This window comes from Eucalyptus grandis, chromosome 8, assembly GCF_016545825.1.
Source record: "Eucalyptus grandis isolate ANBG69807.140 chromosome 8, ASM1654582v1, whole genome shotgun sequence".
Classification (NCBI taxonomy): domain Eukaryota; kingdom Viridiplantae; phylum Streptophyta; class Magnoliopsida; order Myrtales; family Myrtaceae; genus Eucalyptus; species Eucalyptus grandis.
In genome coordinates this window covers 72,577,268-72,587,541 of record NC_052619.1, presented here as the reverse complement: position 1 = coordinate 72,587,541, position 10,274 = coordinate 72,577,268, and the positions used below count along the sequence as shown (strand labels likewise).

Sequence of the window (10,274 nt, the reverse complement as noted above, 5' to 3'; positions counted from 1 at the left end):
GGATGCTCAAACATTGCCTCAATCCTTGGTTGAATTTTAACTTGAACTCGAACCTTTTCATCAAGATTCTGGCAACTCCATTTGATTGTTCCGATGTCATTAATATTTTGTTTGGATATCTCAAACACCAGCCACCCTCATAAACCCCGGATCTATGCGCATAGGTACTCTTTTGGATGTTGCGGGTATCGTGCGGATTACCGAATGTATTGCAATACTAGCTCCAATTTGACCTGTGGACGACTATGCAAAGGATAGAGCGATGGTAATGAGCTGCGACTAATCAAGTTCTCAATCCCTTTGAACTCCATTAGGTGTAAATGCATAATCTAATTGAACTTAGAAATATAATAATTCAAGTAATAGATTCAACATTTATCAAAAATTCAGTAACATATTGAATAAATTAAAAACTTAAGAATAATATTACATATTAGGGTAAAATTTATAGGCCAAATTAAATAGATTGAAAGTTCAAAAAACCCTAACATTGTACTTTTGACAAATTTACCCCAAAATGGTACACTTGTGACAAATTTATCCTCTATTAATTTTTTTTTTTTTGTCAAATTATTAAGGCAAATGACACGTAACGATTAACTAGTATACAAACAAGATTTTAAAATTCCGAACATAAAATTTCCAATTTTTGTGATTTTTTTTGGGGGTGTCTTAACCAATTTAGAGGAAATTTATCATAAATGGCTCTATGATTTTTTATAGTCGTGCCAACCAAATCCGCTGCTCTATTTACTTCATGAAAAAAGTATACCACCGTAGTGTTTTTAATGTTTTTCAATATTAACCCTTTTATTCCAAATTAAATAGATTAAAAGTTTGAAGACGACATTGTGCATTGAGCAAAATTTTTTCCGATCATTTATGTAAATATCTCGTATTTAAACTTGAAATATATATGTGTGTAGTCGGTTTGATTAATCGGGCTAGACCCGACCCGGGACCCTGGTCATTCGGATTCCTTAGTCGTCTCCGACGAACGAACGAACGAGCAACAGAAAGACATCCTTAGCACGTTCGACAGATCAATCGGACAGTTCCGTTACTCATCTTACCCGATCCGACAAACGATAAAAATCCCTCTTTTGAATCGCAGGGATGCCGAAATCTCCGTATCCCTAGGGTTCCTCGATCGGTATCTTGATCGAAATCGAAAGCCTCTCGCTCATCGTTTTCCTCTTGCACAGTCGATAAGCATTGATCGAGTGAGTTCGATTTGATGTTATGGGGAATCTGTTCGTGAAGAAGCCCAAGGTCACCGACGTCGATAAGGCCATCCTATCTCTCAAGACCCAGAGGCGCAAGCTCGGCCTATATCAGCAACAGGTTCCCCTTCTCTTCTTCTCCCTTTCTCGTTCTTGAGCTTTTTGGGGTGTCCCCCGATTGGTTTTGTCGTTGCTTTCTGGTTCGTGGTTTCCTGTTTCGCTGGTTCTTGCATTTGAATTTGCGATTCTGGTTCTTTTTGTTTCGCTTGATTGACGAATTGGGCAACGGGTTTACGGCTCTGTAGTGTTTGGAATGAGGTGAATGGGATTGGTTGCGTTTCTCTTTGGGTTGCGGCTGATGCTTAGATGATTTAATGATTTGGGTTTCGAGAATTAGTTCCAATGAGGGATTGTGCATGCCTGTTTGAAGTTCTGTTTCCGTCCTTCGTTCAATTCGGGCTGCGCAGTTTTCTTTGTAATGCACATTGGACTCGGTTTGGTCCAATTGAGCGGTAAAATAAATAATGTGGTCGAATTGCTTGATGGGTGCTTAGTAGTTAGTATCCATTTTTGGATAAGGATTAGAAAATTTGTGTTGCTTCCAGTATTGTGAAATTGGAATTATGGGTGTTGCAAAGTACATAAGTGAGATCATTCACCGTGGCAATGGTGACTTGTCAACTCCTTTTGCTGTCACGCTGTTTCCAGCTCGAGGCTGTTATTGAAGCTGAAAAGCAAGCTGCTCGGGATCTGATCAAAGAAAAGAGGAAAGACAGGGCATTGTTGGCTCTGAAGAAGAAAAAGGCACAGGAAGATTTATTGAAACAAGTGGATGCATGGGTTCTTAATGTTGAGCAACAGGTAAATCTCTACTTCCGTGTATCACTTCTTCAGCAAAAGGGTAGCTTCATTTTTTCTAATCTATCCAGTTTGTGGCCTCTGACATGCTGTCAACTTTGTAATGGTCATGATTCTTGCCATTTATAATGAGTTGCATGTTCAGTTGGCAGATATCGAACTCACAAGTAAGCAGAGGGCTGTTTTTGAGAGCTTAAGGTCAGGGACCGAAGCAATCAAAGCAATTCAAAGCGAAATCAACTTAGATGATGTGCAAAAGCTAATGGATGACACTGAAGAAGCAAAAGCTTATCAAGATGTGAGCCAATCTCAATTTTGTCTCTCTCTTTTGCTTTCCCATGGATGTCGATATAGTTTTCTTGAAAGCCGTACCAGAACCGTACGGTTAAAGAGACTTTCTCTGATAACATAGTCTCTCTTCACATGTTTTCAACGCTTTCATTGTCGTGTCAGAAACCAAATAAGTTCAGTTGAGTCTGAAACAGAGCAGAGCGAATTTTCCATCTTTTTTAATTCTCTCTGTCAGAGAATAGCCAAGTTCTAATTGCTTCCTTTGTATAGGAGGCTTATACGTGTTCACTGTAACGTGCATCAAGTTATATGAGATTGCATGAAAGAGTACTTAGAGGTAGTGTGAAGGGTGAAGTGCAATGGCTTATGTAGTGACTAGGTCTTTGGTGGTACATTGGCTTTCACAAGGGGCTAGGGCTGGTGGACCTTGTGATGCGCTTTAGAGATTGCTATTTGCTCCACCACTTGAGATGGTTAATTTGAAGAGATGGCTTTCCTTTGGTGTCCATAGGCATATGCTTCTTTTCTATGGGTAGATATTGGCTTTGCCATGCTCTGGTACCAGTCTTGTATACTTTTATAGATTTGCTTGAGTTTGGCTATGTCTTGCAATCTGTTGCACACATGTCCAATAATGGCTGCATCGAACGAACCTCTTTTCATCAATGCATATATTTTCTGGTGCTTTTTTCTACATGAGATATCTTTTTGCCAAACAGAAAATGGAACTTGTGATGCATTGCTAATAAGATTGTATCTTCTCTCCTTAACCTGTAGGAAATTAATGCAATATTGGGAGAGAAATTATCAGCAGAAGATGAAGAGGAGATTCTTGCAGAATTTGAGACTATGGAATCACAGGTACGTTTGGTTCCCACTAGAGGCATCTTTGATTTCCAAGTGATTCTGCTTCTAGTCTGACTATCCTACTTCAAGTAAGCATTTTAGTTTATCTGTCTCGTGAGGGAGAATGTGGTTTTTTTTTCTGATGACATTTTGATGACTACCTTAGAGAAATGCCACATTTGAAATATAATATCTGTTGCCTTTGCAGGTATTACTTAGAGCAGAATGTGAAGTACTCGAATAAGATACATGCATTTTCATTAGTTTTTGCCTGTTGTTATTTTGTGATGTATAAAATCCTAAGGAAAAGAATATGATGCATGAAATTCTTTCTTCTCCTGTTCTTTGACCAAATTGAAGTTTTATGAAATTGTGATATGTTCTTTTTGTGTTCTCACACGTAGAATAACCTTTATCACTTCAGTTTAGATAAATCCAATGCAATAACTTACCATGCAAGATGTGCGTTTACTATGAAGAGAGTTTTAGCTCTTTTTTTTTAATATTAGGATTGCTGTTTGGGTGAGAAATTTTTACCATTAATTTTTCAGTTGGATGATTTGATGGAAGACAGTTTTTATCATGCAAAATCCTTTAGGTCGCTTGGAATCACAAAACTCATTCTTTTAGTTGGTTATGTTATGAATTACTTCACTTTGCCATGTCTCCGTTCTGGATTTAGATCTGATTAGGCATTCAGAATATATGCAATGAACTATTGGATTTTTCATTTGACTATTACATTAGAAGAACATATGATTTGGCTGACGAAAGAGGAAACTTTTTTATTGTAGATTGCTGTCCAAGATATGCCTAAAGTTCCTACTGCAGCTCCAACTCCTGAGGTAGTTGAAGAGACACTTGACCTTCCTGAGGTGCCAAAGAAGGCACCCGTGGCTGCCAATACTGCTGTAGATGATGCCGAAATTGCCTCAAAAATAAAGGGTCTCTCTCTCTCTCTCTCTCTCACACGCACACATTCACACACACACACACAAAAACTATGAATGCTGACTTGCTTGATTTGTCCTTTTTTCTCAGCGGTTATGGTGAGTATTGATGCACATCTTTTCTTTGAAACAGTTATGGAGGAACCGCTGCCTGCTTGAATTTGGCTTGAAACAACATTACCATCTGGTGATTCCTGGAGTGCCTTGGACTCTTCCAGTCGCCTACCCTGCATAGTTTCTATGCTATCATGCAGCTATTTGATTGGATTTTCTGATTTATGTAAATCTCAGTTTGTATTATAATGGAAAATACGGAATTTTTTTGCCATGCAATTAGCATACATTCTTTCGACTCTTGGTGCTGCTGGATTTCTCATGTTTTTGAGTTTTCTCCTCCGCCCCTGGTTCGGTTTCCAAGAATTCTCAAATCAGAACTATAGTCATGATTCGATCGCCACGTCCAAGGAAACTAGTTACAGTGCAGATGTTTGTATTATGATTTTTACTTTTCTCCGGAAGATGTTTACATGATGTAGGCCAACCGTATTGGTTATCATACTCATTATTTAATTTAACGAATGAGTGATTCTTTCTGCTGATGATTTTTGTCAATTCGGTGCGTAGTTTCCCTTTGCTTTGCCCATGACGTGTTATAGGGGCCTTTTGATGTAACGGAAATGTTGGCACGGTTGTTAATTGACAGAAAGCAAAGGTAAAATAGTGTCTATGCTATTCTGGTCAATCGAATAATTCTTCTTTGCTGGCATATTCACGCTTGTTTTGAAGATGATCTTCCATCTGTAATCGAGTCATCATTCTTAGATGCAGTTCAGATTTGTACAACTCCATTGCATAGTTTGAAGTGAATCGAGGTAAACCTTTCAGCAACACAGAATTGTCTGGAGGAAGTAAACGTATGACAACTCGGAGATGAGCTTGTGAGGATTGTTCCCACTTCATCATAGGTGAATTCGAAATGTAGTTGTCAACCAACGTGGCCAAAGATACATTGTTCTTGCTTAGCGAAACACAAAAAAAAATGTTTGCTGTACTCTGGAAGAGTTGAATCTGAGCCTACATACCATGAGTCCATTTTCAGAGAAATAAATCTGGAGAAAATAAGAACCTAAAGTTCTCTCATTTCTTAAATAAAGGTTTAAAATGTATTTTATTTTAAGTAAATGCTTGAAGTGTTCCCGTTTTCTTAAATAAATTATAAAGTGGAATTAGTTTGCAATAAGGGCATGAGTGGCCATATAAGTATCAAAGAAGAGTCTAACCTTATTTGCCGAAGGATCATCTTTCGTGTTTTGCATTTTTGATTTTTTTAATTTTTTCTTTTTTCTTTTTTCCTCCTCCCTCTGTCGACCATGGCAAAAGTTGCTGGACTTAGGCAAGGGCTGCCCTTACTGAATCTAGTAAGGAACTCCCTTGTCCTTGCCTGGGCTGTCTTGGCCCACCCAACCAAGGGTGGCCATGCCTCACATCGACAAGGGCAGCCCTCGCATGAGGCCGGTGATGGCCATTGACAAGGCAAAGTGATGGTAGAGGAGGGAAGGGGAAAAAGGAAAAAAAGAAAAATTAAAAACATAACATATAATTTTCTTAATGAAATATCCCTTTTTCAATGCCCAAGTCAAAGTCCTTATTTGGGATGATTTGACCATCTTATATTCTTATTTGATATGACTTGATCATTTTAATTCTTCATTTTAAAAATGACGGCACTTCAAATTTTTAATTGGAATTTTCTTAAAAATCTTGATCCTAAAAGATGGCTTAACTTAAAAGTACTGCTTCTGGTCTTCTGGCCCAAAAAGCAGAATAAAGAAGGTGTCTTGGTCCTAATCGCGCAGCCTTCGTTGAAATCCGAATTTGAAGGTCACGATTCTCAAGCAAATGGGCACGTTTTCCCAGATGAAAATTCCCTCTTTTCTTACTTTAAGCTTGCTATAACAATTAGCCATCCATTTGATTTAATCCGATGCTCATTTCTATCCCATTTTCTTAGCATCATTGATTATAGAAAAGAGGAATCTCAGACGAAATAAACAAACGAGAGAAAGACGACATTTTTTTTTTTTTTTGGGTGAAGAAGACGGCAATTTTCGACTCTTGGATATTGTGAGATTCTCAATACAGATGCTTTGTGTTGGAACCCTTTGACTGTGGAAATTCGGAAAGATAATTCCCTCCAAATTCTTTCATTTTAGTATTTCGTGGTCTCTGTGATGGCTTGTGTGGAATGGTGTGCTAGTTGAGCTTTAGAATTAGCTCCGGTGGTCTTTTTAAAATTGCACGATCTGAACTGTTTGTGGGCTACTCTAAACATGAACCACACACTACAATTCAGCTTAATTCCTTTCCCAGTTTTAGCAACTGTGCTGTCCAAATCTTGTGTGGCTAGAGCTCAACATCCTCAGGCCTCATCCTCATCAACTAGTTGTATTTTGCATGGCAAAAAGAAATTAAAATTCCGGGTTCGCCACATCCGTATTTCTCATTGAAATGCAACTGTAAAAATTTCTACAAATCGTTGTGTTTCAGTTGCTTCGGTCAACTTGATCATTTTCACCCAATAATCATGTTTTTCAGTTGGTTTTGTCATAACCCTAATCAAAGTAAACCGAAAGCACAGCAATATTTCTCAGGATGTCCCGAGAATGTATGAGAAATAGCTTTGGCGTGGTATCGGCTATAGAAGCTAGTCCATTTTCTCTTTATGATCTTTCAACCAGATTCCTGAGAAGCTTTATTTGTCGTCTGCAAATATGCTTTTGAACTTTTCCACAATGTAAACTGAAAACAGCTAGATGCTTGTGTCGATCTTTACAATATGTAGTAGTACCTATAATAACAGTGAAAGTGAAATACCTGACTCTTTCAAGGACCTCAACAAGAGGAGCCCACACCACTAAAGCAGCACTGAAGAAGGCGCTATTGGCGATTGCAATGACAGATGCTGTCATGCTTTTGATACAAAAAGAATCATCCCCATTGAAGGAGATCTAAAAATCACCTATCAATTCAAACTTGCATTGGCATGACAACCAGCTAAAACTTCCCTAATTTAATCCAAATGCACATGAGTTTCCTAAGCCTGCCTTTGCCTGTCACACAGAAGAGTAAGCACATCTTAGTCGCCTATCCATCCAAAACCATAAATATCATCCATTCAACTCCATAAATCGCCATGCTTGTGAAAAACAGGGGATATGATTGTATAGACGATCTATTAAAAATATCCGATCATAGCCATGAGAGAATGAGCAAGATGTGCAGTGCATGATAAAGACAATGCTTAAATTTGCTTCATGTGAAGGAAGTTTCTTTATGAAAGAGTAGGGTAGTCAGAATCATATTATCAATATGGCTGAATCTCAAGTGATCAGAAGTGAGACAGGACAGCCCACACATCGATTCTCCAAGAACAATTCAAGGCAATCTCCGCGATAATTATAGTGGCAGTTGAACTTAAATTTAAAAGTAAAGGTCTACTAAAACCCAATAGGGAGCTCAAAACCCAAAATTAACCAGAGCAGGATTCCACCACAACATAGATAGAAGTGATTCGTACCTTGGTGATGACAAGCAATTTGAAGTGTTTGAGAAGCCAGCAAACACATTTGAGTATGACTTGGTCAAATATGTGAAGTTGGTGATTGCAGCTAGCGCAGGCACGCGTTCACCTTTCTTTAAAAGGTCTGGTAAGTTAAGTCTCTGTAAGGTCAAGACGGCATTTGACTCCTTCCAAATGAAGGCAATTAGACCATTATGCAATACATAGAGTGAACCTGGCTTTGCACCAGGATACCTAAAACCATAACCATTTGCAATGCCCTCCCCAACGAAAGCATGATCTGTAATCACAGGGAGGGAATTAGCATCACTACTCCAAGGAAATGGATCCGGTGATGGCTGATCTATATAGGCAATAAACATTGCCGAACCGTTTGGATGAAGAACATAGTGGGTGCCTTCTAATATTTTGGTTGCGATGAGCAAGGGCTGACCCTGGGACTCCTCGTAAGAGAGCATGAGAAGGAATAAAGCCTTCCCAGGTTTATCTTCTGTAGGCTTCCCAGGAGGCCACCCAAATGTCCCACCCCACAAACCAGCATATTCTTGGTCAGGTTTCGGTAGCCTCAGCGGTAATTTGTAAAGGGCAAAACGACTATCATGCATATTTGGCCATGCTCGATATGATGATAACTTGACAGTGGATGCATTCAGCGTTAATCCAATCATATCACCGGATTTCAGAAACTCATGAAGCTGCGCGTGCTTACTCTCACTACTTGAAGAACTATTTCTCAGAACTGCATGGCCGCCATTAAACGAGATAGATTTCCCGAGGATCTGCTTTAAGCCAGACCTAAAATACCCAACGAGTGTTTTTTTTCTGGCGCATTGTCCAAGAGCATTATTGCTACTGAATGAATTGACAGCGCTGCCTGATCGGTCAAGATTCTTCCTGATTTCACTCAACCCACTCAACCCCAACTGAGTCAGATCAGAAGGTTTTTCTTGACACAAATCACCGTGCCCTCCGCCAAACGTACTAGATTGCATATGAATTATTAAGGATCTTCTCTCGTTCAGGAGCAGCATGTCTTTCCGAAAGTTCTCATCATCATCCCTCAGACGGGCAAAGAGAGGCCCACCGGCTGAGTCGGGCACCTTTTGACGCACCTGGTTGGTCACAACCTCGAGCAACTTTCTCCTGTCACAGAAGGCCAGCCTGCTGAAGGGCACCTTCGTCTCATTCTGTCCTAACGCCCTCTGTGACCTCGACAATCCACTGTCCGACCTGCAGATCTTGCTTGAATCCGAGTACCAAACAAAGCTCTTACTGTGCTCCAATTTACCCCCATTCTTTTGCAAACTCGGCTCCACCTCAAGCAGCAACACATTGCAATTCCTATCTATATGTTTGAGAGATCCGGGATAAACATAGTCAGTTCCCTTCTCCCTTCCGTGCAGGAAAAACAAAGCAGAACCATCAAAATCCCCGATGATTTCAAAAACCGGCGCCCACAATATAGGGCCATCTTCAATCCCCAACGGCCCCAACTCTTGCGGAATTATCCTGCACCCGACAACCGAAACAAACCCCGGCATGACATAAACCACATTACCAAGCTCGGGATTCTGGTGAACCCAAATCCCAATCAGCGGCTGGACGCCAAAGAGAAAGCGGCAGAGCGCCTTATACGACGACACCCCCTTCCTCCATTCGATCAAATCCCTGCGGGAGATGACCCCCAGCGCGTCGCACTGGGTGAGCCAGACCTTCTCGCACTGCACCAGAGCACTCAAGCTCCGGCAACATAGGCCGAGATTACACAAATCTCGCGGCGACAGCGACTGGGAGACGATGGCCAGGACATCATCAGGAAGAGCTTGGAACAAGCTCAGATCATAATCATCAGACACCATGACCAATCGAGGGCACCACCCCAGAAAACGAAAAAAAAATCACCAATTCAGCCACGAATCTATCACTCCACGCACGAACCGGACAAACCCATTCCGACCCACTTCCGAACTCTTGAGTCAATCGACAGAAACGATGCTAACAACAACCACACAGGCCCGGACAAACAGAGCTGAAGAAATGGGCAACTAGTCCTCGACCTCAGGACCCTTCATCCAAGCACGGAAACGTGGGGAACCCACATCAGTTTTTCAGCGCAGCTCGCCGAATCTGTCAGACCCACATCAGTTTTTCATCAGGTGAGATCTTGGAATGAGCAGTAGTGAGCAGCACACGAGCGCATGTGCGGCGAGATTGATTGGACGAAGACTACGGGGTCAAGTCATCGCCACAGCAGTCGCAGCCCCCGACTGACTCTCTCTCTCTCTCTCTCTCTCTCTCTTCTTCTTCTTCTTCTTCTTCTTTCTCCTCGATTAATGGTGGACGAAAACGGAGAAAGATTGAAGGAGTGTTTGAAAAGACTCCATTTTTAATTTTCTCCTTTGGACGGCTTTGGAGAAAGTACCGTTTCTTTTGCGTCGCGCCAGCAACTTACGGACAAGACAAGGGGAGACCGAGGAGCTGGCAGCCAGGCCGGTGCGAAAATGTCCATTTTGTCCCCCGGCGGGA

The 10,274-nt window shown here is 40.9% G+C and overlaps 2 protein-coding genes across 2 annotated transcripts; one reads left to right on the top strand and one right to left on the bottom strand.

Moving 5' to 3' along the window:
• The first annotated feature begins 964 nt into the window (after positions 1-964).
• LOC104416015 (vacuolar protein sorting-associated protein 20 homolog 2) lies at positions 965-4,741 on the top strand. The gene is made up of 6 exons (XM_010027459.3): positions 965-1,344; positions 1,932-2,084; positions 2,227-2,379; positions 3,150-3,233; positions 4,013-4,163; positions 4,302-4,741. The coding sequence occupies exons 1-6, from the start codon at positions 1,243-1,245 to the stop codon at positions 4,325-4,327; spliced, it is 669 nt and encodes a 222-aa protein (XP_010025761.2). The 5' UTR covers positions 965-1,242; the 3' UTR covers positions 4,328-4,741.
• Positions 4,742-6,930: 2,189 nt separating this feature from the next.
• On the bottom strand, positions 6,931-10,161 carry LOC104416016 (F-box protein At5g39450). Its single transcript, XM_010027460.3, has 2 exons — positions 7,746-10,161; positions 6,931-7,278 (listed from the first exon to the last, which is right to left on the bottom strand). The coding sequence occupies exons 1-2, from the start codon at positions 9,605-9,607 to the stop codon at positions 7,263-7,265; spliced, it is 1,878 nt and encodes a 625-aa protein (XP_010025762.2). The 5' UTR covers positions 9,608-10,161; the 3' UTR covers positions 6,931-7,262.
• Between the last annotated feature and the right edge of the window lie 113 nt (positions 10,162-10,274).

Coding starts and splice junctions, on each gene's coding strand:
- LOC104416016 (XM_010027460.3), bottom strand. CDS start 9,607: ATGGTGTCTGATGATTATGATCTGAGCTTGTTCCAAGCTCTTCCTGAT.
- LOC104416015 (XM_010027459.3), top strand. CDS start 1,243: ATGGGGAATCTGTTCGTGAAGAAGCCCAAGGTCACCGACGTCGATAAG. Junction 2,085..2,226: donor TTCTTAATGTTGAGCAACAG/GTAAATCTCTAC, acceptor TTGCATGTTCAG/TTGGCAGATATCGAACTCAC. Junction 2,380..3,149: donor AAGCAAAAGCTTATCAAGAT/GTGAGCCAATCT, acceptor CTTAACCTGTAG/GAAATTAATGCAATATTGGG.